The 24,197-nt window shown below is 48.3% G+C and overlaps 2 protein-coding genes and 1 pseudogene across 3 annotated transcripts in view; 2 read left to right on the top strand and 1 right to left on the bottom strand.

Annotated features, from left to right (window-relative positions):
* TRIP10 (thyroid hormone receptor interactor 10) overlaps positions 1 to 24,197 on the top strand; it is a 550,254-nt gene that overhangs the window by 392,741 nt on the left and 133,316 nt on the right. The gene's annotated exons all lie outside the window — the stretch shown is intronic.
* CD70 (CD70 molecule) lies at positions 8,096 to 15,983 on the bottom strand. Of its 2 annotated transcripts, XM_050770859.1 has the most exons (4): positions 15,579 to 15,847; positions 14,782 to 14,815; positions 11,171 to 11,425; positions 8,096 to 8,454 (listed from the first exon to the last, which is right to left on the bottom strand). In XM_050770859.1, the coding sequence occupies exons 1-4, from the start codon at positions 15,738 to 15,740 to the stop codon at positions 8,393 to 8,395; spliced, it is 513 nt and encodes a 170-aa protein (XP_050626816.1). In that variant the 5' UTR covers positions 15,741 to 15,847; the 3' UTR covers positions 8,096 to 8,392. The 2 variants fall into 2 exon arrangements, with proteins under 2 accessions (XP_050626816.1, XP_050626815.1); XM_050770858.1 differs by lacking the exon at positions 8,096 to 8,454 and having other exon boundaries at positions 10,860 to 11,425; positions 15,579 to 15,983.
* LOC126941659 (60S ribosomal protein L7-like) lies at positions 19,345 to 20,116 on the top strand (annotated as a pseudogene).

Below are 24,197 nucleotides of genomic sequence, written 5' to 3'. Positions count from 1 at the left end.
CCATGTCTGTAAATTTAAATATCTCTTGGTTTGGGTCGATACCTTCACCAGATGGGTCGAGGCTTTTCCCACTAGCTCCGAAAAGGCTACTGCAGTCATCTCTTCCCTTCTAACAGATATAATTCCCTGATTTGGCCTCCCTACTTCTATTCAATCTGACAATGGTCTGGCCTTTATTAGTCAAATCACCCAAGCAGTTTCTCAGGCTCTTGGTATTCAGTGGAAACTTCGTACCCCAAACCATCCTCAATCTTCAGGAAAGGTAGAACGGACTAATGGTCTTTTAAAAACACACCTCGGCCAGGCGTGGTGGCTCACGCCTGTAATCCCAGCACTTTGGGAGGCCGAGGTGGGTGGATCACAAGGTCAGGAGATCGAGACCATGGTGAAACCCCGTCTCTACTAAAAATAGAAAAAATTAGCCGGGTGCAGGGGCGGGCGCCTGTAGTCCCAGCTACTCGGGAGGCTGAGGCAGGAGAATGGCGTGAACCCGGGAGGCGGAGCTTGCAGTGAGCCGAGATTGCGCCACTGCACTCCAGCCTGGGCGACAGAGCGAGACTCCGTCTCAAAAAAAAAAAAATAAAAAAATAAAAAAAATAAAAACACACCTCACCAAGCTCAGCCTCCAACTTAAAAATGACTGGACAGTACTTCTACCATTTGCCCTCCTCAGAATTAGGGCCTGTCCTCGAGAGACCACAGGGTACAGTTCATTTGAACTTTTATACAGACACACTTTCTTGCTTGGCCTCAACCTTGTTCCAGACACAAGCCTTCTGGGTGACTATCTTCCAGTCCTCCAGCAGGCTAGACAGGAAATTCTCCAGGCTGGTAATCTTCTCTTGCCTACTCCAGATTCCCAGCCACAGGAAGGTACCTCTTTTAGTACATCCTCTCATCTTTTCACTTTACATTTCCATTTTTACCTTACACAAGGCCTCTTCTTCCTCTGTGGCTCCTGACCTACATGTGTCTACCTGTTAATTGGACAGGCACATGTACACTAGTTTTCCCTACCCCCAAAAATCAGTTTGCAAACGGGACCGAACAACTTCCCCTCATGACACCAACACTCCACTACTGTTTTGTTTTTCTTATTATTAATATAAGAAGACAGGAATAGGCCTCGACTTTCTCACTACTGAAAAAGGAGGACTCTGTATATTTTTAAATGAAGAGTGTTGTTTTTACCTAAATCCATCTGGCCTGGTATATGACAACATAAAAGCACTCAAGGATAGAGCCCAAAAACTCGCCAACCAAGCAGATAATTATGCTGAACCACCTTGGACACTCTCTAGTTGGATATCCTGGGTCCTCCCAATTCTTAGTCCTTTAATACCTGTTTATTTCCTTCTCTTATTTGGACCTTCTATCTTCTGTTTGGTTTCTCAGTTCCTACAAAACCACATCCAGGCCACCAATCATTCTATATGACAGATGCTCCTTCCAACAACCCCACAATATCACCCTTTACCCCAAAATCTTTCTTCAATTTAATCTCTCCCACTCTAGGTTCCCACGTCACCCCTAATCCCACTTGCAGCAGCCCTGAGAAACATCACCCATTATCTTTCCATACCATCCTCCCTAAAATTTTCACTGCCCCAACACTTCACCACTATTTTGTTTTGTTTTTCTTATTAATATAAGAAGACAGGAATGTCAGGCCTCTGAGCCCAAACTAAGCCATCATAACCCCTGTGACCTGCATCCAGATGGCCTGGAGCAACTGAAGAACCACAAAAGAGGACATTCTACCATTGTGATTTGTCCCTGCCCCACCCCAACTAAACAATCCACCTTGTGACATTCCTTCTCCTGAACAATGAGTCTCATGATCTCCCCACTGAGCACCTTGTGACCCCTGCCCCTGCCCTCAGGAGATAACCACCTTTAACTGTAACTTTCCACTACCTACCCAAATCCTATAAAAACTGCCCCACCCCCATCTCCCTTTGCTGACTCTCTTTTCAGACTCAGCCCACTTGCACCCAAGTGAAATAAACAACCTTGTTACTCACACAAAGTCTGTTGGTGGACTCTCTTCACATGGATGTGTGTGACAGGATAGTCCTATTCTACCCTCCTTGTAATAGTCTTTTTGAATAAAGTCTCTCCTGCTAAATTCGGATTTGTTTTTTATTTGACAGAGTAATGGTCTGTGCACATAAAAGACTAAGTGTGCACACTTTACCAAGGCCTGGGTGTGTGCACATGAGGAGGAGGCTGTGCTCGTGTGTGTGTGTGTATGGGTGCTGGGTAGGTGGTTTTTGACTTACATATGAATCTGAGAGTCCAGATAGTCTCTGAATGTAAAGAAAGTTTGGTTTTGTCTGGGCTTGTCTGGGCTTGCCTCCTGAGCGGATGAGGCACATCCGTCCCAGCCTATTTGAATAATGACAAAGTGTTAGAGTTAAGCCAATTCTCAGGGCAGAAACGATCTTGCAAGTACAATATGATCTTGGGGTTGGAGGAGAGAAGAATCTGCAACAAGTCTGCCAGTGGAAATGTTTGCCTTCTCTGGGTCTTGTGTGGTCCCATCGGGGAATCAGGGCATATAAGACAGACACCAGAGAACAGCTTCGCTAAGACCTGAAGACCCTAGTACCCTCTTCCAGAATGCCCTGGGTCTTGTGTGGCCCCCATGGGGAAACCAGGGTATATGAGAAAGACGTCAGAGAACGGTTTCACTAAGACTTGAAGACCTTAGTTCCCTCTTCCAGAATGCAGTATTTGGAGCAAGAGAATCTGCTCTTTAATAGCTTTCAGCTACACAGGTTTCAGTTCCTCAAAGGCCGTACTTCTGACATTGAGAAGTCAGAACATAGTAATATCTGCATGAACATTGCAGCATTATTATTTTTATTTTACTTTAAGTTCTGGGATACATGTGTAGAACATGCAGGTTTGTTCCATAAGTATATGTGTGCCATGGTGGTTTGCTGCACCTATCAACCTGTCATCTAGGTTTTAAGCCCCACATGGCATTAGGTATTTGTTCTAATGCTCTCCCTCCCCTTGCCCCCAATCCCCTGACAGGCCCTGGTGTGTGATGTTCCTCTCCCGTGTCCATGTATTCTCATTGTTCAATCCCCACTTATGAGTGAGAATACGTGGTGTTTGGTTTTCTGTTCCTGTGTTAGTTTGCTGAGAATGATGGCTTCGCTTCCAGCTTCATCCATGTCCCTACAAAGGACATGAACTCTTTTTTAATGATTGCATAGTATTCCGTGGTGTATATGTGCCACATTTTTTTAATCCAGTCTGTCATTGATGGGCATTTGGGTTGGTTCCAAGTCTTTGCTATTGTGAATAGTGTCATTGCAGCATTATTTATAATAGCCAAGATATGAAAACAACCTAAGTGTCCAATAATGAATGAATAAAGAAAGTATGGTCTAGAGAGGAACACATTGGAACATTATTGCATCTTACAAGGGAAGAAAATCCTGACATTTGGGACAATATGGATGAACCTGGATGACATTGAGCTCAGTGAAATAAGCCAGACACAGAAAGACAAGTACTGCATGATCTCACTTATACGGGTAAGAGTTAAAGAAAGAGGAAAGAAACACAAAAAGTGGCTCAACAGTCAAAGACGGGTTTATTTTGGAGAATAAACCTGAGAGGGGCTTCTAGTCAATTTCAGTCAGGAGCGCTCTCTCTTACAGACTAACAGTATATATTGGTTTTAGGGTGAGGGGGCTTATCACAAGCTTGAAATGTTTCTGTGTGGGGGAGAGGTTTGTGGGGGGGTTGGAATGTCTCTGGGCAGAAGGGAGGTTATCTTGGGGCTGACATCTTCCCACCCAGAAAGGAGGTTATCTTAGGGCTGACATGTCTGTGGTTGAGGATGTTATTTGTGGTTTATGGTCATGGTGACCTTAGCCATTAGGCTGATGCCATTTGGATTTAGGCAGTTTTTGATCAAGATGAAACTTTTTTTTTTATTTGAGAGGGAGTCTCGCTCTGTCACCCAGGTTGGAGTGCAGTGGCGCGATCTTGGCTCACTGCAAGCTCCGCCTCCCAGGTTCATGCCATTCTTCTGCCTCAGTCTCCCGAGTAGCTGGGACTACAGGTGTCTGCCACCATGCCTGGCTAATTTTTTTTGTATTTTTAGTGGAGACGGGGTTTCACCGTGTTAGCCAGGATGGTCTCAATCTCCTGACTTCGTGATCCACCTGCCTCAGCCTCCCAAAGTGCTTGGATTACAGGCGTGAGCCACCACGCCTGGCCCTGATCAAGATGAAACTTAAAATGGCAGCACTTGTCCGAGATAGTGATACTCCTGTTCTGTCAATATGGGGAATCTTAAAAAAAAAAAAAAAAAAAAAAAAAAAAAAAAAAAGCCAAACTCTTAGAGACAGAGAGCAGAACTGTGGTTACCAGGGAATAGGGGTGGGAGGAAATGAGCAGATATTGGGGCACAAATGTGTGGGTTCTCTGGAGACTTGCATAGTATTAAGAAGTGGGTTTGCCCCAAATTGGAAAATGTGGGCTCTGTGTTCAAATAGTCTCACTCGGGTCTCAGGGCTGGTAAAGTTTGCTGGAAATTTGCATGTGCATTGTGCATACGCACGCTAGCATGATATTTAAATCAATGTTCTGAGAATTTTAAAGAGATACAGTTTTTCTGTCTCAGCACAACATACTCATGAAGCATTTACCGTCACCCTTAAAAAAGATCACACACAAAGTGTGGTCAGTTAATTGGTGAGTTAGGTAGATTCATCAAAACACCAGTTCCTCCTTTGTGCAGGCTAAATTTATGACGGTGGACATCTCTGGTCTTTATCCTGGTAATCTGGGTGTCTGAGTTTAATGCTAAATTTTAAAAGATGAGACTGGATGCATCGGCTCATGCCTATAATCCCAGCACTTTGAGAGGCCGAGGTGGGTGGGTCACCTGAGGTCAGGAGTTTGAGACCAGCCTGGCCAACATGGTGAAACCCAGTCTTTACTAAACATACAAAAAAAAAAAAAAAAAAAAAAAGAGAAAGCTGACCTTGTTGCAATCTTGGCTCACTGCGACCTCTGCCTCCTGGGTTCAAGTGATTCTCCTGCCTCAGTCTCCCGAGTAGCAGGGACTACAGGCACCCGCCATCATGCCTGGCTAATTCTTTTGTGTGTTTTAGTAGAGAGAGGGTTTTGCCACAAAAGCCACATTGGTCTTTCCCTTATTGCCCTTCTGACCAAGCCAAGGTGGGTGATCCTTCCCCTCCCTCAGCTGGGACAGGTGAATCACCCATCTTGGCCTCCCTCCACTTTGGCCTCCCAAAGTGCCAGGAACAAGCATGAGTCACTGCACCTGGTCTTGTTAACGGACATTGAATTTCCTTTTGATGAAGTGGACAGGATGATGATTAACTGTTAACAGACTGAATTTTCTTTTTTCTTTCATTCTTTCTTTCTTTTTTTTTTTTTTGGAGATGGAGTCTCGCTCTGTTTCTAGGCTGGAGTGCAGTGGCGTGATCTTGGCTCACTGCAACCTCTGCCTCCCAGGTTCAAGCGATTCTCTTGCCTCAGCCTCCTGCGTAGCTGGGACCACAGGTGCCCACCACCACCCCTGGCTAATTTTTTTGTATTTTTAGTAGAGATGGCGTTTCACCGTGTTGGCCAGGCTGGTCTCCAACTCCTGACCTCAGGTGATTCACCCGCTTCGGCCTCCCAAAATGTTGGGATTACAGGTGTGAGACACTGTGACTGGCCTTGCATTTTCTTTTCTTTTTTTTTTTTGAGACGGAGTCTTGCTCTGTAGCCCAGGCTGGAGTGCAGTGGCCGGATCTCAGCTCACTGCAAGCTCCGCCTCCCGGGTTCACGCCATTCTCCGGCCTCAGCCTCCAGAGTAGCTGGGACTACAGGCGCCCGCCACCTCGCCCGGCTAGTTTTTTTTTGTATTTCTTAGTAGAGACGGGGTTTCACCGTGTTAGCCAGGATGGTCTCGATCTCCTGACCTCGTGATCCACCCGTCTCGGCCTCCCAAAGTGCTGGGATTACAGGCTTGAGCCACCGCGCCCGGCCGCATTTTATTTTCTATAAAACCCTGTGTATACACTCTTTTTTCAAAAATTGAGGTGAAAATCATATAACATCAAATAATCTTCCTTCCTTCCTTTGTCCCTCCCTCCCTCCTTCTCTCTCTCTCTTTCTCTCTTTTCTTTCTTTGTATTCCTTTGTCACCCTAGCTGGAGTGCAGCATGAACATATAGCTCACTGCAGACTCCTGGGTTCAAGCCTCCTGCCTCAGCCTTCCTGTTAACGGACATTGGATTTCTTTTTCTTCTTTTTTTTTTTTTTGGAAATGGAGTCTTGCTCTGTTGCCCAAGCTGGGGTGCAGAGGCTTGATCTTGGCTCACTGCAACCTCCACTTCCCAGGTTCAAGCGATTCTCCTGCCTCAGTAGCTGGGATTACAGGCAGGTATGGTGGTGGGCACCTGTAATCCCAGCTACTCAAGAGGCTAAGCCAGGAGAATCACTTGAACCCGGGAGGCAGAGGTTGCAGTGAGCTGAGACGGCACCACTGCATTCCAGCCTGGGTGACAGGAGCGAAACTCCATCTCAAAAAACAAACAAAAAATCAAAACAAACAAACAAAGAAAAAAGAAAATAGAACTGATTCAAATAACTGTGAAGCACCTGAAGGAAAATTCTTGATGGGTAGAAACACAAAGAAACCCTCAAAGACCGCACATCTAAAAAATTCTATTTTATATTCCTGTGAACAGTTTTACTCCTATTGGTAGATTACTGTAAGCTAGTTTATACAATATATATTTTTCCTTTTTGACTGACTTATTTCATTGAGCATAATGTCCTCAAACTAATCATGCCTTCCCAACCATCCCCCAAAGTCTTAACTCATTTCAGCATTAACTCAAAAGTCCACAGTCCGAAATCTCATCTGAGATAAGGCAAGTCCCTTCCACGTGTGAGTCTTTAAATCAAAACCAAGTTAGTTATTTCCTATAAACAGTGGGGTACAGGCATTGGATATACCCATTCCAAATGGGAGAAATTGGCCAAAACGAAGGGGCTGAAGGCCCCCTGCAATTCCAAAATCCAGCTGGAGTACAGTGACTCGATCTTGGCTCACTGCAACTTCTGCCTCCTGGGTTAAAGCGATTCTCTTGCATCAGCCATGGGACTACAGGCTCATGCCGCCATGCCTGGCTAATTTTTTTTTTTTTTTTTTTTTTGTATTTTAGTAGAAACAGGGTTTCACCATATTGCCCAGGCTGGTCTTGAACTCTTGACCTCAGGCAATCTGCCCACCTTGGCCTCCCAAAGTGTTAGGATTACAAGCGTGAGCCACTGTGCCTGGCCAGGCAGTCAAATCTTTTTTTAAAATTATACTGTAAGTTCTAGGGTACATGTGCACAACGTGCAGGTTTGTTACATATGTATACATGTGCTGTGTTGTTTTACCGCACCCATTAACTCATCATTTACATTAGGTGTTTCTCCTGATGCTATCCCTCCCCCCTCCCCCCACTCCACACTCCACAACAGGCCCTGGTGTGTGATGTTCCCCACCCTATGTCCAAGTATTCTCATTGTTCAATTCTCACCTGTGAGTGTTAGGTTTTCTGTCCTTGAGATAGTTTGCTCAGAATGATGGTTTCCAGCTTCATCCATGTCCTGACAAAGGACATGAACTCACCTTTTTTATGGCTGCATAGTATTCCATGGTGTATATGTACCACATTTTCTTAATGTAGTCTGTCATCGATGGACATTTGAGTTGGTTCCAAGTCTTTGCTATTGTGAATAGTCAGGCAGTCAAATCTTAAAGCTGCCAGATAATCTCCTTTGACTCTGTGTCTCACATCCAGGTCATGCTGATGTAAGTGGTGGGTTCTCATGGTCTTGGGCGGCCCCTTCCCTGTGGCTTTGCAGGGTACAGCCTCCCTCCCGGTTACTTTCACAAACTGGCGTCGAGTGTCTGTGGCTTTTCCAGATGCATGGTCCTGAGTCCAAGTAAGGTTGGAGAGGGGCTGCAGGGCTAGATTTGTGGGGGAGGGTGGTGCGTGGGTCTCACTTCCCCTCCCTCAGCTGGGGACACCCCACACCTCTCCTCTCACTTCACCCTCTAGAGGTGAGAGCAAGGATGCAAGATGCGGGATTATCTGGGTTGGAATCCTGAGTCCACTACTATGTAGACGAACTGCCCTGGGCTTGTGACTCAGGTTTTATGCCACTATTTTCCTTAACTGTTAAATACAAAGGCCCCAGCAGTTACAAAACCAGTAACTTTGGGCAGATAACTTAAAGTTTTGTGCCTCTGTTTTTCTCATCTGTGAAATGGGATGATGACGATTCCTCCAGCTTTGTAGGTCTTGCATAAACACGAGCTGAGTTAATGTGTTAAAACGGTGTGCAGTCCATATTAAATGCCGTAAGGAGCATTTGACTTTACTTTGAGTCCCCAATTCCAAAATCCAAAAACCCCTGGAAATCAAGTCGTTTTGGTAAATTGTTTGGCGGCAATTTCTGACCTGAACTAACTTTTTGTTAATTGTAGTCTTTCTTTTCTTTTCTTTTCTTTTTAAGACAGAGTCTTACTCTGTTACCCAGGCTGGAGTGCAGTGGCACTATCTCAGCTCACTGCAACCTCCACCTCCTGGGTTCCAGAGATTCTCCTGTCTCAGCCTCCCTAGTAGCAGGGATTACAGGTGCCCATCACCACACCCAGCTAATTTTTATATGTTTAGTAGAGATGAGGTTTCACCATATTAGCCAGGCTGGTAATTGTAGTCTTGATTTTTTTTTTTTTTTTTTTGAGATGGAGTTTCGCTCTAGTCACCCGGGCTGGAGTGCAATGGCACGATCTTGGCTCACTGCAACCTCCACCTCCTGGGTTTAAGTGATCCTCCTGCCTCAGCCTCCCGAGTAGCTGGGGTTACAGGTGCCGGCCACCATGTCCGGCTAAGTTTTGTATTTTTAGTAGAGACGGAGTTTTCCCATGTTGACCAGGCTGGTCTCGAACTCCTGACCTCAGGTGATCCGCCCACCTCGGCCTCCCAAAGTGCTGGGACTACAGGCATGAGCCACCGCGCCTGGCCTGTAGTCTTGATTTGTATCCCACTTAGTGTGAATGTTAACACTTCTCATTGTAAAAAAAAAAAAAAAAAAAAAAAAAAAAAAAAAAATAGGTATGGTGTTTGATTACAAAATGCTGCCCCAACCTTGCTAAGGTGATGCATAAAAGACGGTATAAACACCGGGCGCAGTAGTTCACGCCTGTAATCCCAGCACTTTGGGAGGCCGAGGCGGGTGGATCACGAGGTCAAGAGATCGAGACCATCCTGGCCAACATGATGAAACCCTGTCTCTAATAATAACAGAAAAATTAGCCAGGCGTGGTGGCAGATTGCTGTAGTCCCAGACTTGAGAGGCTGAGGCAGAAGAATCACTTGAACCTGGGTGGGTGGAGGTTGCAGTGAGATGAGATTGCACCACTGCACTCCAGCCTGGACAACAGAGCGAGACTCCATCTCAAAATAAAATAATAAAAAAAAGATGGTCTAATCCTATACACCATCTTTAAATACTGGACAATTCTGGGTTCCAAAATGTATTCGAGGTCCAGTGCAGTGGCTCATGCCTGTAATCCCAGCACTCGGGAAGGCTGAGGTAGGAAGATGGGCATTTCGGGAGACTGAAGTTTGAGACCAACTGGGGCAATGTAATGAGACCTCATCTCAAAAAAAAAAAAAAAAAAAAAGCCAGGTGTGGTGGCCTGTGTTGGCGGTCCTAGCTATTTGGGAGGCTGAGGTGGGAGGATCACTTGAGCCCAGGAGTTTGAGGCTGCAGTGAGACACGATCATGCCACCACACTGTAGCCTGGGTGACAGAGCAAGACCCTATATTTTCAGTAGAGGTGAGGTTTCGCCAGGTTGGCCAGGCTGGTCTTGAACTCCTTGACCTCAAGTGATCTTTTATTATTATTATTATTATTAAAGTTCTGGGGTACATGTGCAGGATGTGTAGTTCCGTTACATAGGTAAACGTGTGCCATGGTGGTTTGCTATACCTATCACCAGGCTGGAGTGCAATGGCGCGATCTCGGCTCACTGCAACCTCCGCCTCCCGCGTTCAAGTGATTCTCCTGCCTCAGCCTCCTGAGTAGCTGGGATTACAAGCGCCCTCAACCATGCATGGCTAATTTTTGTATTTTTAGTAGAGATGGAGTTTTACCATGTTGGCCAGGCTGGTCTGGAACTCCTGATCTCAAGTGATCCACCCACCTTGGCCTCCCAACTTGTTAGGTGTTTTGCACTGTCTGCTTTGAGGGACAGCCACCCAAAGTGATCTCTGTGTTTCCTCTCGTCAAATAGAGGCACCAAGGAGAAAACAGAACTTTTTTTTTTTTTTGACAGGGAATCTTACTCTTTTGCTCAGGCTGGAGTGCAGTGGCATGGTCACGGCTCACTGTAGCCTTTGACCTCCTGGGCTCTACCCAACCTCCCATTTCAGCCTCCCGAGTAGCTTGGACTAGCATACCACTACATCTGGTTAATTTTTATATTTTTTTGTAGGGATAGTTGTCTCACTGTGTTGCCCAGGCTGGTCTTGAATCCCTAGGCTCAAACGATCTGCCTTCCTCGGCCTCCCAAAGTGCTGGGATTACAGGTGTGAGCCACGGTGCCCAGACTGCTTCCTCTATTCTTCAAACATCCCTAACCAAGAACATTTTTTTTTTTTTCTGAGACAGAGTCTTGCTCTGTCGCCCAGGCTGGAGTGCAGTGGCACAATCTTGGCTCACTGCAACCTCTACCTCCAGGGTTCAAGCGATTCTCCTGCCTCAGTCAGCCGAGTAGCTGGGATTACAGATACATGCCACCATGCCTGGCTGATTTTTGCATTTTTTAATAGGAAAATGAAAAGACAGAAAAAACTCAATACCCTCCCTTGTCCTACCCGCCACCCCACCCCGACTCCCACCTCAGGTGGCCCCTGTGTGTAAACATTTTCTCTCAAACTTAAATAAAATAAAATAAAATTAAAAAAACCCTCATCAGAAGCAGTGGTCAGGGGCGCACCCACTGCACTCCAAAGAAGGTCTCATCAGTGTTTCTGGAAGGCAAAAGTGTCCCAGTAAGGTTGGTGCAGAGTGTGTCCCCTCGGGCCAGAGGCGTCAGGCGCTGGGAGGCAATGGTACAACCTTGGTGGAAGCTGAGACGTAGCAGGCTGATGCTACGGGAGGCGGGAGAGCAGATTCCCACGGCCAGGGTGGTGGGGTGGTGGTGTCTGGAGGTCGACGTGGAGGAGCAGATGGCCAGTGTCACCTGGATGTGGACCATGTAGATGCCGTCACGACGGATACGTAGCTGCCCCTTGTCCAGCTCTGGTCCACGCAGGAAGGAGCGGCCCAGTGCTGGGCCCCCCTGCCAGTATAGCCTGGGGTCCTGCTGAGGTCCTGGGGCACAGGGTTAGAGGGATGAGAGGATGAAGTTTTAGGGAAACTGAGGCACAGGAGGTCATAGAGAAAGTCAGATATAGAGATTGAGAGTTAGAGATCAAGGGATAGGTTGGACATGGTGGCTCATGCCTGAAATCCCAGCAGTTTAGGAGGCCAAGGCGGGTGGATCACCTGAGGTCAGGAGTTCAAGACCAGCCTGGACAACATGGCGAGATCCCACCTCTACAAACAATAAAAAGTTAGCCAAGTGTGGTGGTGTACGCCTCTGGTCCTGGCTACTCTTGGGAGGCTGAGGCTGGAAGATCGCTTGAACCTGGGAGGATGAGACTGCAGTGAGCTATGATCACACCACTGCACTCCAGTATGGGTGACAGAAACCCTGTCTCAAAAAAAAAAAAAAAAAAAGGAGGGGGGTAGAATGTAAGAGATCTAAAGAGAAGGAGAGAGGAGTAAGGGGAGAGGGGTAGAGAGAGAGAGAAAAAAAAAACCGAAACAGACAAGGGTAGAGACGGATGGGGAGGGAGAGATATAGAGGGAGAGAATGCATGAGACAGCGAGAGAGAGAATGAGAGAGCAGGAGAGAGTAAGAGAGCACGAGAGAGCATGAGAGAGAGAGCAAGAGAGTGTGTGTGTGAGAGAGGACGAGAGCTACAGAGCTTGAGAGAGAGTGCACGAGAGAGTGAGCGAGAGAGAGTGTGAGAGGGAGCGTGCGCACGAGAGGACGCGAGAGAGCCGCGAGAGAGCGAGAGAGAGGACGTGCGAGAGAGCGCACGAGAAACAGCTCGAGAGAATTCCCAAAGGGAAGCCTGCTTGGGTAACACCCTGAACCTCAATAAAAGCTTTGGCTCCCAGGTCCCTTTCTTTTCCTTGCTCTCCACCCGCTGGTTGAGCGTGTGTATGTCTCAGAGAGCTCCGACACCTTCTCATTGGCCCTCTTCTCTCTAGGATCTTTATTTTCTTGAGAGATGGTGTCTGACCCTGTCACCCAGGCTGGAGTGCAGTGGTGCAATCATAGCTCACTGCGGCCTCAGCCTCTGGGGCTCAAGCTATCTCCCACCTCAGCCTCCTGAGTCACTGGGAAGTGGCGTGCGTCACCATGACCAGCTGATTTTCAAAATTTTGTTCTAGAGATGGTGGTCTTGCTATGTTTTGCAAGCTGGTCTCGAACTCCTGGGCTCAAGCGATCCTCCCGCGTCAGCCTCCCAAAGCGCTGGGATCACAGCTGTGAGCCACGGTGCTCGGCCACATTTCATGTGTTTCTCGCAGCGTCTCCTGTCTCCGTGTCTTATCTGACTGACACACCTGAGCCTCACTCTCCTTCTTACTCGAGGCTCTCCTGGACACTGGCTGTCTTGTGAGGAAGGAACGGAACACAGGTCAAACAGGAGCCACAAGGTTGTTTACCAGGCTTTGCAAATTTCCTGTATTGTTTACCAGGCTTTGCAAATTTCCTGTAAGAGTGACACCTGGTCCCCTGTCAGACACTTAGGCATGACATCATCCACCAGAAGAAAGAACTGACATGTGAAAGACGCTATCAACAACCATGGTCACCACGCCCGGTGCCCCGTCGATGCGGGGCTAGAGTTTACAGTCACTCTCCAGAAAGGGGCCTCAAGACCAAATTACAGGAAAAATATAGGGGGGGGGGGGGGAGAGAGAGAGAGAGAGAGAGAGAGAGAGAGAGAGAGAGAGAGAGAGATCAGGGGTCAGAGACCCAAGGAGAAGAGAGAGAAACAAAGGTCCTTTCCATTACAAAATAGAAGGAACAAGCCTGTAGTGATGTTAGTCTCTGGGGATGAACCGTGGAAAAACAGAAGAGGAAGAAGTGTTTGAGAGAGGCTGGGAGGAGACAGATACTCTCACCTAAAGCAGAATGCTTCATTTCATCTCCCTTAAGGCTTCTTGCCAATGCCACCCACTCAGAGACCCCCTGCCCCCCAGCGCCGCGACTCCACTTTAAATGAAAACCCCAACCCAGGCATGCCGGGATTCCCCACCCACACATCCTTGCCTGATTTTTCTCTAAAACCTGCTCTTGGCCTGTTTTACTCTATGTGGCATTGCTCTGTTTTTCACATGTTCATTTTTATCTTTTGTCATCTCCTCCTCAGTAGGAGTAATGGTAGAAGGGAAGCTCACCAGGCAGGGATTTCTGTCTGTTTTGTGCGCGGCACCGGAACAAGGCCTCCCCACCGCAGATGTATAATTAGTGCTTGTGGCATGAATGGAGGAAGGGTAGCCATTCCTGTGAGCATTTTTGATTACTAACAAAATCCCTTTGATTCTTCTAAGGGAAGAGATCGAATGTGAAGGACTGAGAGCGAAAGAGAGAGAAAGGTAGTGGATGCCCAGAAACACACACCTACCCTCTCTCTCTCTCTCTCTCTCTCTTTCTTTCTCATTCTCTCCCTTTTCCTCTTTCTCTTGGGCATGATCTCTTTCTCCCTCACCCTCTTTCTCTTCTTCCCCCTCTCTGTCTCTTCCTCTCTCTCTCTGCCATTCGCCTCTTTTCTCTCTTCTTTCTTTTTCTTTCTTTCTTTCTTCGCTTTTTCTTTCATCTTTTTCTTCCTTTCTTTCTCTCTCTCTGTCTCTTCCCTCCCTCCCTCTTTCTTTCATCTTTCTCTTTCTTCCTTTCTTTCTCTCTCTGTCTCTTCCCTCCCTCCCTCTTTCTTTCTCTTTCTTTCTTTTCTTTCTCTTTCCTTTCATTTATTTATTTGTTTACTTATTTATTTGACGGAATCTCCTTCTGTCAACTAGGCTGGAGCGCAGTGGCATAATCTCCGCTCACTGCAACCTCGGCCTCCCAGGTTCAAGCAATTCTGCTGCCTCAGCCTCCCGAGTAGCTGGGATCACAGGCACCTGCTACCATGCCCAGCTAATTTTTGTATTTTTAGTGGAGACAATGTTTCACTGATCTCAAACTCCTGGGCTCAAGTGATCCACCGCCCTCAGCCTCCCAAAGTGCTGGGATTACACCCGGCCGCCTCTCCGGTTTTCATTCACTGTTCCTCTCTGTCTCTCCCTCCCTCTCTCTCCTCTATCTTTTTTTTTTCCTCTCTCTCCCTCTCTCTCTTTCTGTCTTTCTCCCTTGCTCTCTCTTCCTGTGTCTCTCCCGGTTTCTTTCTCCCTTTCTTTCCCTGCCTTCTTCTGTCTCTGTCTGTCCCCTCTGTCTCTCTCTCTGTCCTTGTTTCTCGCTGTCTCTCACTCCCTTTCTCTTGGCCTCTCCCTCCCTCTCCGTCTCTCTTCTCTCTGTCTCCCCTTCTCTGTTTCCCTCCCTATCTCTCCCTCTCTCTCTCCTTCCTTCTCTCTCTGTGTCTCTTCTCCCCGTCCCTCCCCGTCCCCCGTGTTACCTGTATGGTTCAGCTGCAGCTCAGCTATGTCCCACTGGAAGAAAAGACCAGAAAACAGGGCACGGACGTAAGCAGAGAGGTTCTATGTGTCCCCCGTGCCAGGAGCTCTCTTTTCTCTGGCCATCCTCCTTTCCAACTCTCATCCCACGGCGCGCACGGGTGACTTCATTTTATTTTATTTACTCTTAAGACTTCTTAAAGAGGAAGCAGGTCTGAACCAGCGGGGAGCGTAAAGTCGAGACCTTCAAAAGAACTTCTTGGTTTCCCGAATCGTTTTCCTGTATGTCACTGGGCGCGAGTGCACCGCGCGCAGCGGACTCTCTCCGCTGCAAAGGTGCCCGGCGCGGTCCCCAAGGGGACCCCTCCCCCACCCGGAGCGAGTGGCTGGGGTCATCCCGTCCTAGGAGGCTCCAGGGAGCCCCCACGCCCAGCCTTGTGAAGCCCCCAGCAGCCTCTGAGTCAGCCTGCCGGGGAACACCAGAGCCGAGTCATCTTCCATTTCCATGTGCGCCTACCTTTCCCGTCCCGGGATCTCCCTGTACCTCCTGGCAGGGTGACTCTCTCGGAGCCCCTACACCGCGCAGCCTGGTCCCCGCCTCGCCTCCCTGTTCTGGTGTCTGTTTCTGCCCTACCCGATCTTCCTCCCTGGCCTCTTTGTATCCATCTCATTCTGATTTTGTCTTTTCTGTCCCGCGCTTCTCAGTCTCCGCCCTGGTGCACGGTCCCTCTGCCCCTCTCCGTATTCTCTGCCGGAATAAGTTCGGATGTTTTCTTCCCAACTTTCTATCTCAACTCACCCCAAGTGACTCGAGCGGCAGCTGCTGCTGAGCCCGTGAGAGGCGCTGGATGCAGACCACGAGGCAGATCGCCAAGCCCGCGACCAATGGAACCACAGCAGCCCGCAGGACGCACGCATAGGGCCTGCGCCGCACCGCGCAGCCGGAACCCTCCTCCGGCATCGCCGCGGCGATCACCTCCGCTAGCGCAGGCGGGGCGAGGGGGGCGCAGAGCGCTGCGGGGAAAGGAAGGAAGGCAACTGCAGCCCCCTCCCGGGGCTCCTGGGCGTCTACTTGCCTCAACTTGTCAGGGGACCAGCCTGCCCCTCTCTGGGGATGTCCGGCCGGTCGAGGGGAGGGACTAGAGCGATTGGCGAGGGGAAATTCCCTCCAACTGCTACCAGTCTGCAGCTCGCACAGTGGGTGGAGGTGGTTGCCGGATGGGCCAGGCAGTGGCCTCGGGTGAGCCACTGAGTTGCCTGTCCCCAACCCCTCCCCGCCCGATCTTCCTATTTCCCTCTCCACCTCATTCTTCCGGGGCCCATTCATTTATTCACCAAACTTCCACTGCACATTTGTTAGGGACTAGACTGTGTTCTGTGCACTGGGGGTACAGCAGGCATCCAAGAATTGGGGGTGCTCCTCAAATATTCGTGTACCCATCTCCTGCATTTTTTTTTTTTGAGACGGAGGTCTCCCTCTGTCGCCCAGGCTGGAGTGCAGTGGCGCCATCTCATCTCACTGCAACCTCGGTCTCCTGGGTTCAAGCGATTCTCCTGTTTGAGCCTCGCGAGTAGCTGGGATTAACAGGCGCGCGCCATCATGCCTGGCTAATTTTTTGTATTTTTAGTAGAGATGGGGTTTCACCGTGTTGGCCAGGCTGGTCTTGAACTCTTGACCTCCGGTGATCCGTCCGCCTTGGCCTCTCAAAGTGCTGGGATTAAAGGCGTGAGCCACCGCTCCCGGTCAGTTATCTCCCACATTCTTGGAAACCTCCTGCTTTTTCGTTTAAAGTTAAACTAATATTTTTATTTTTTTATTTTTATGTTTTTGAGACAGAGTCTGGCTCTGTTGCCCAGGCTGGAGTGCAGTGGTGTGATCTTGGCTCACTGCAAGCTCCGCCTCCTGGGTTCACGCCATTCTCCTGCCTCAGCCTCTTGAATAGCTGGGACTACAAGTGCCTGCCACCAAGCCTGGCTATTTTTTTTGTATTTTTAGTAGAGATGGGGTTTCACCATGTTAGCCAGGATGGTCTCGATCTGCTGACCTCGTGATCCGCCGGCCTCGGCCTCCCAAAGTGCCGGGATTACAGGCGTGAGCCACCCTGCCCAGACTAAATGAATATTTTTAGAGACAGAGTGTTGCTCTGTTGCCCAGGCTGGAGTGCAGTGGCGCCACACAGTTCACAGCAGCCTCAAACTCCGGGGCTTCAGTGACCCTCCCATCTCAGTCTTTTGCATAGTTGGGTCTACAGGCACACGCTATCATGCCTGGCTAATTAAATTTTTTTTTTTTTTTTTTTTTTTGTAGAGGATGGGGTGTTACTATGTTACCAGGCTGGTCTCAAACTCCTGGGCTCAAGCGATCCTCTTGCGTAGGCCTCCCCACCGCACCCAGGCCCCTGCCTCTGTTCTTGATGGCTGTAGTGGGTTAACAGCATCCTCCCAGAATTCATGGCCACCTGGAACTGCAGAATATGACCTCATTTAGAAATTAGGGGTTTTTTGCAGATGTAATTAGGATTAAATGAGGTCATACTGGATTAGAGAGGGCCCTCAGGTGGAGAGAAAAGAGACACATAGAGAAGGAGGCCGTGTGAAAACAGAAACAGAAACTGAGCAAGGCAGATGAAAGTCAAGAAACACCAAGGAGTGGCCCGGCGCGGTGGCTCATGCCTGTAATCCCAGCACTTTGGGAGGCTGAGGCGGGCAGATCACTTGATGTCAGGAGTTTGAGACCAGCCTGGCTAACAGGGTGAAACCCCGTCTCTACTAGAAATACAAAAAATTAGCCGGGCGTGGTGGTGGGTGCTTGTAGTCCCAGCCACTCGGGAGGCTGAGGCAGGAAAATGGCGTGAACCAGGGAGGTGGAGCTTGCAGTGAGCTGAGATGGCGCCACTGCACTCCAGCCTGGGCGACAGAGCCAGACTCCGTCTCAAAAAAAATAAAAAAAATAAAATAAATAAATAAATAAATAAAAATAGAAAAATTAGCGGGGTGTAGTGGTGCGTGCCTGTAATCCCAGCTACTCGGGAGGTTGAGGCAGAGAATCACTTGAACCTGGGAGGCACAGTCTGCAGTGAGCTGAGATCGGGAGATTGAGACCAGCCTGGCCAACATCGTGAACCCCTGTCTCTATTAAAAATACAAAAATTTGCTGGGTGTGGTGGTGCACGACTGTAATCCCAGCTACTCAGGAGGCTGAGGCAGGAGAATCACTTGAACCTAGGAGGCGGAGGTTGCAGTGAGCTGAGATCACACCACTGCACTCCAGCCTGGGCGACAGAGTGAGACTTCATCTCAAAAACCCAAACAAAACCCAAAGCCAAACCCAAAACCAAAACAAAGAAACATCAGAGATTGCTGGCTAGGTAAATATCAAATAATTGGTGTAGGAGGTCATCTTGGAGGTGCCGTCCACCCACTGTCCCAGACCTGGAGACCTAGGGCTCCCGTGAAGGAAATTCCTTTATTACTTGGGAGATCCCAGGTACTATGTAATCATATGTATATGCTGATTTCTTGGACGTCCCAAAATTCTGGACCTATTTGACTTCCACCTTTCACCTGCCCTGCACATGCTGTATGTAGGCTCAGGCTCCGATATCTCCCATCTCTCCGGTTTCTAGCCACTAGAAAGTGGAAGAGGCAATGGAGTCTCCCCTTGGACCAGTTAGGGGGCATGTGGCACTACTGACACCTTGATTTCAGGCTGTGGCCTCCAGAACAGTGACACAATACATTTCTGTTGTGTGAAGCCATCCAGTTTGTGGCACTTTGTTACAGATTCCCGAGAAAACTAATCCAAAGGTGTAGTTAGGGCATAAAAGCCATCCTAACCTTGTACGATGGTGACAAAATGTATGAGTCGACCCTGACTCATTACAGTTGTACCAAAGCTTGCCAACTGGGTGTGGCTAATGTTTGGTTGTAGACACTGACATTCAAAAGCTTTGTTACATATTGGGGGTGTGGGTGAAGGGCAGGTGGGGACTCTGTGGACCATTTTTGTAGCTTCTTGTGAGCCTTAAACTATTTCACAATAAAAAGTGTCACTCAACTCCTGTTATTTGAGGTAGTTATTGCCCACGAACACCGAACAATTCTCCTAGGGGAAATTATATAGTTAGGGGCCAGGCATGGTGGCTCGCACCTGTAATCCCAGCACTTTGGGAGGCCAAGGTGGGCGGATTACTTGAGGTTAAGAGTTGGAGACCAGGCTGGGTGTGGTGGCTCATGCCTGTAATCCCAGCACTTTGGGAGGCTGAGGCAGGCAGATCACAAGGTCAGGAGATCAAGACCATCCTAGCTAACACAGTGAAACCCCATCTCTACTACTAAAAATACAAAAAAATTAGCCAGGCGTGGTAGCGGGCGCCTGTAGTCCCAGCTACTTGGGAGGCTGAGGCAGGAGAATGGTGTGAACCTGGGAGGCGGAGCTTGCAGTGAGCTGAGATCGTGCCACTGCGCTCCAACCTGGGTGACAGAGCAAGCCTCTGTCTTAAAAAAAAATAAAAATAAAAATGAATAAATAAAAGAGGTTCCAGCCTCTTTTTCCGGCTGGAACTATGGAGGGTGTAGAAGAGAAGAAGAAAGTTCCTGCTGTTTCAGAAACCCTTAAGAACAAGCGAAGGAATTTCGCAGAGCTGAAGATCAAGCACCTGAGAAAGAAGTTTGCCCAAAAGATGCTTTGAAAGGCAAGGAGGAAGCTTATCTATGAAAAAGAGAAGCACTATCACAAGGAATATAGGCAGATGTACAGAACTGAAATTCGAATGGAAAGGATGTCAAGAAAAGCTGACAACGTCTGTGTACCTGCAGAACCCACATTGACGTTTGTCATCAGGACCAGAGGTACCGATGGTGTGAGCCCAAAGGTCCGAAAAGTGTTGCAGCTTCTTCACCTTCGTCAAATCTTCAATGGAAACTTTGTGAAGCTCAACGTGCTGAGGACTGTAGAGCCATACGTTGCATGGGGTACCCAAATCTGAAGTCAGTAAATAAACTAATCTACAAGCGTGGTTATGGCAAAATCAGTAAGAAGTGAATTGCTTTGACAGATAACACTTTGACTGTGTGATCTCTTGGAAAATATGGCATCATCTGCATGAAGCATGTGATTCATGAGGTCTATACTGTTGGAAAACGCTTCAAAGAAGCACATAACTTCCTGTGGCCCTTCAAATTATCTTCTCCACAAGGTGGAATGAAGAAAAAGATCACTCATTTTGTAGAAGGTGGAGATGCTGGCAACAGGGAGGAGCAGATCAACACAACAGGCTTCTTAGAAGAATGAACTATGGTGTGTACCACAATTATTTTTCTAAGCTGTTCGGTTAATAAACAGTACCTGCTCTCAAACTGAAAGAAAATTGTGTGTGTATATTTCTGTAGTTAGCTTCCCGAGAGCCTCTGGCTATGAATCAGCAAGCAGTCAGTGTCATTAACACCTAACTCACAGCCAACAGAGTTAGAACTCATGCCTGGGCATAGCTTCTTGAACACAGGGATTTCTTCCTGTGTGAGGCTCATCACGGTCTCCTTGCTCTTGGTGACATTAGACAGGGCTTCAGCACTACTTGGGGGCCGTCTGAAACAGCAAAATTACCAACAAAAAGCAAAAAAATTGAAAGGAGATAAAAACGGGAGATTTCAGAGCCTGAGCCGATAGCATTTGCTGGGTAGGTGAAAGAGGGTAGTCAAACAGGTCCAGAATCTTGAGGTATTCAGAAATCAGAGTATCTTCCCTGGGATCCCCAAGTACTAAAGGGATTTCCTTCACGGAAGCCCTAGGACTCCAGGTCTGGGGGAAATGGGTAGACAGCACCTTCAAGATAACCTCCTACCCTAATTTATTTAACATTTACTTAGCTGATCTTTTTATCAGTTTAAGATATAAATAGTTTAGAACTCACATCATTAAGAAATAAGTAATACCTTCTAAAAAGATGGGGAGAAAAGAGATAGGGCGTGGTGGCTCATACACGTAATCCCAGCACGTTGAGAGGCCGAAGTGTCTTAGAAAAATCCCAAAACAAAACAGGAGCTGTCAAGTCACAAAAATAAGTACAACTGCTTATGAAACTAAATCTCATTCACCACAAGAAAATTGGGAATTGAAAGCTCCGTGAAAAACAATTTTTCTTTCTTTCTCTTTCTCTCTCTCTCTCTCTTTTTTTTTTTTCTTTAAGATGGTGTCTCCCTCTGTCGCCCAGCTTGGAGTGCAGTGGCGCCATCTGCTCACTGCAGTCTCCGCCTCCCAGGTTCAAGCAATTCTCCTGCCTCATCCTCCTGAGTAGCTGGGATTACAGGAGCCCACCACCACGCCTGGCTAATTTTTGTGTTTTTAGTAGAGACGGGGTTTCACCATGTTGGCCAGGCTGGTCTTGAACTCCTGACCTCACGTGATCTGCCCACCTTGGCCTCCCAAAGTGCTGGGATTGCAGGTGTGAGCCGCCCGCACTCAGTCACACTTTATCTTGTCACCTGTGATTTGGTAAAAGATAAGAGTGTTGGATGATTCACCACTCAGCAAGTGCGTGGGTGAGAAGGAGCCTCAAACCTAGAGGCTAGAATCTGAAATGGACCCAACTTTTTGGAAACACAGCTTGTTAAAATCTATCAAGGCACCAAAATGCACCTTCCCCTCAACCCAGAAATTTTACTTCAAGGATTTTCTTTCGTAAGCACACCTGCACACATCACAGACACAGATGTATGCACACAAACAGTGTGGTGTGGTTTGAATAATACTGGAACACCACCAACCACAAGACCCATGCGTGATTGAGGGTTTAGTCCAGTGCTGAGCACTTGTCAGGTTTCAACTTTTCTGACCTTCCCAAGAACGCTATGAAGTGGATCGTGCTGTTATTTCCATTTTCCCTACGAGCAGGCTCAGAGAGGAAGGGCAGCAGCTTAATCTACCTAGCAAAGAGCTTGGGAGAGGAGGTGCCTGGATTTGAATGTGGATCCATATCATGTACCTGAAGAACCTGTACCTTCCCACCTGAGTCACTTAGTGACTTGACCTGGCCTCCGACCACATTCCAGTCTGCAGTTCTGCTGGAGGTCATTTGCACCATTTCTTTCTTTCTTTCTTTTTTTTTTTTGAGACGCCTTGCTCTGTCACTCAGGCTGGAGGGCAGTGGTGTGATCTCAGCTCTCTGCAACCTCTGCCTTCCGGGTTTAAGTGATTCTCTTCCTACCTCAGCCCCTCAAGTAGCTGGGATAACAGGCGTGCACCAGCACGTCCGGCCAATATTCGTATTTTCAGTAGAGACGGGGTTTTGCCATGTTGGCCCGGCTGGTCTTAAACTCCTGACCTCAAGTGATTCACCAGCTTCGGCCTCCCAAAGTTCTGGGATTATAGGCGTGAGCCATGACGTCCAGCCACGGTCGTGTGCATTGTTTTTTGGTGACGTTTGAGAAGAAGGTTTTCTAAAACCAGAGTTTCCCCATCTGCAGACTCTAGAGCTGAGGCTCCAGCACAAGACGTCCACCGATGTTGGCTCTCTCTCTCTCTCTCTCTCTCTCTCTCTCTCTCTCTCTCTCTCTCTTTCTTTCTGTTGCTCTAAGTCAGGGGAATCATGAGCCCTGTGCAGGGAAAGAGCTGATGGGAGAGACCCAGAGGACAGCTGGAACACAGGAAGTAAGATCATTTTCCTCCTAGGAAAGCCCGAGGCCCACGAGGCTGAGTTTTGGCTACCTTCTGCTTACCCCCAAGGGAAATCTGGAAACTTCTGCCTCTCTTCCATAACCCTGGAAGCCATGGGCCACTTGAAACTGCCAACTCAGGCTTCCTCTTTGTCCAACTTGGCCACTCCTTCTCTTTCCCTTTGCTGTGGCTGATCTCAAGTTGCCACAGGGATATCCCCTTTGGTGATGATACAGGAGTTAAGAAGGAATTACTGGCCGGGCGCAGTGGCTCACGCCTGCAATCCCAGCACTTTGGGAGGCCGAGGTGGGCGGATCATCTGAGGTCTAGAGTTCGAGACCAGCCTGACCAACAAGGAGAAACCCTGTCTCTACTGAAAATACAAAATTAGTCGGGCATGGCGGCGCATGCCTGTAATCCCAGCTATTTGAGAGGCTGAGGCAGGAGAATCGCTTGAACCTGGGAGGCGGAGGTTGTGGTGAACTGAGATCGCGCTATTGTACTCCAGTCTGGGCAACAAGAGTGAAACTCCGTCTCAAAAAAAAAAAAAAAAAGAGAGAGAGAGAAGGAATTACTTAGGCAGAGAGCAAGGGCATGGCAGTCGTCGCTAAGGTTTTTCTTTTTAATGAAAGGCAGCCCCAAATCATTTTCTAATAAAGAGCAGCCTGCAAGCTGGGAGCTTGCCCGGATGAAGGCCGGGAGGAATTAAGGACTAGACATATTGACGATGGCAGCTCTATCTTCCCTTCTCTGCCAGCCACATGTACTGTAAAGGAGCAGACAAGATGGTGCCGATCAACTAGAAAGCCTATTTGCTTAAGAAGGTTAGGCTGTGGGCAGCGGGGCGCTGTGGCTCACACCTGTAATCCCTGCACTTTGGAGGCCCAGGCGGGTGGATCAGCTGAGGTCAGGAGTTCCAGACCAGCCTGGTGAATGATGAAATCCAGTCTCAGCTAAAAATACAAATAATAGCTGGGCGTGGTAGTGAGCGCCTGTAATCCCAGCTACTTGGGAGGCTGAGGCAGGAGAATTGCTTCAACCAGGGAGGTGGAGGTTGCAGTGAGCCGAGGTTACGCCATTGCACTCCAGCCTGGGTGACAAAGGGAGACTCAGTCTCAAAACACACACGCGCACACATACACACAACTAGGGTGGGGCAACCAGCCTTCTCTGCACACTATGTAGACGTCATACCTAATCAAACTAATCTGTGAGCCCTATGTAAATCAGACACCGCCTTCTCTAGCCTGCTTATAAAATCTGCGTGGTCTGCTGGCTCCCCCTTTTCCTGATCTCTCTCTCTCTCTCTCAGCTCCTCTTCTCTCTCTTTTCTTTTTCCTTTGAGACGGAGTCTTGCTCTGTCACTCAGGCTGGAGTGCAGTGGTCTGATCTTAGCTCAGTGCAACTTCCGCCTCCTGGGTTCAAGCAATCCTCCTGCCTCAGCCTCCCGAGTAGTTGGGATTACAGGCGTGCACCACCATGCCCAGCTACTTTTTTGTATTCTTAGGAGAGAATCCCACTGCTGGGATTTCTGCTGGGAGGGAGGGTATCAAGACGCTCTTACTTCTCACTCTTCCATTCCTGTTCCTTTCTTTCTTTTTCTTTTTTTTTTTTTTTAGACGGAGTTTTGCTCTTGTTGCCCAGGCTGGAGTGCAATGATGCAATCTCGGCTCACTGCAGCGTCTGCCTCCCAGGTTCAAGCAATTCTCCTGCTTCAACCTCCTGAGTAGCTGGGATTACAGGTGCCCACCACCACGACCAGCT

This window comes from Macaca thibetana, chromosome 19, assembly GCF_024542745.1.
Source record: "Macaca thibetana thibetana isolate TM-01 chromosome 19, ASM2454274v1, whole genome shotgun sequence".
NCBI lineage: Eukaryota > Metazoa > Chordata > Mammalia > Primates > Cercopithecidae > Macaca > Macaca thibetana.
The sequence above is the reverse complement of the archived record's forward strand: the minus strand, read 5'-3'. Positions and strand labels throughout refer to the sequence as shown.

Excerpts from the sequence above, each read along its gene's own strand:
- CD70 (XM_050770858.1), bottom strand. The coding sequence starts at position 15,740 with ATGCCGGAGGAGGGTTCCGGCTGCGCGGTGCGGCGCAGGCCCTATGCG. Across the intron at positions 14,816-15,578 it reads TGCCGCTCGAGTCACTTGGG|TGGGACATAGCTGAGCTGCA; the intron begins GTGAGTTGAGAT and ends CTTTTCTTCCAG. Across the intron at positions 11,426-14,781 it reads GCTGCAGCTGAACCATACAG|GACCTCAGCAGGACCCCAGG; the intron begins GTAACACGGGGG and ends CCTGTGCCCCAG.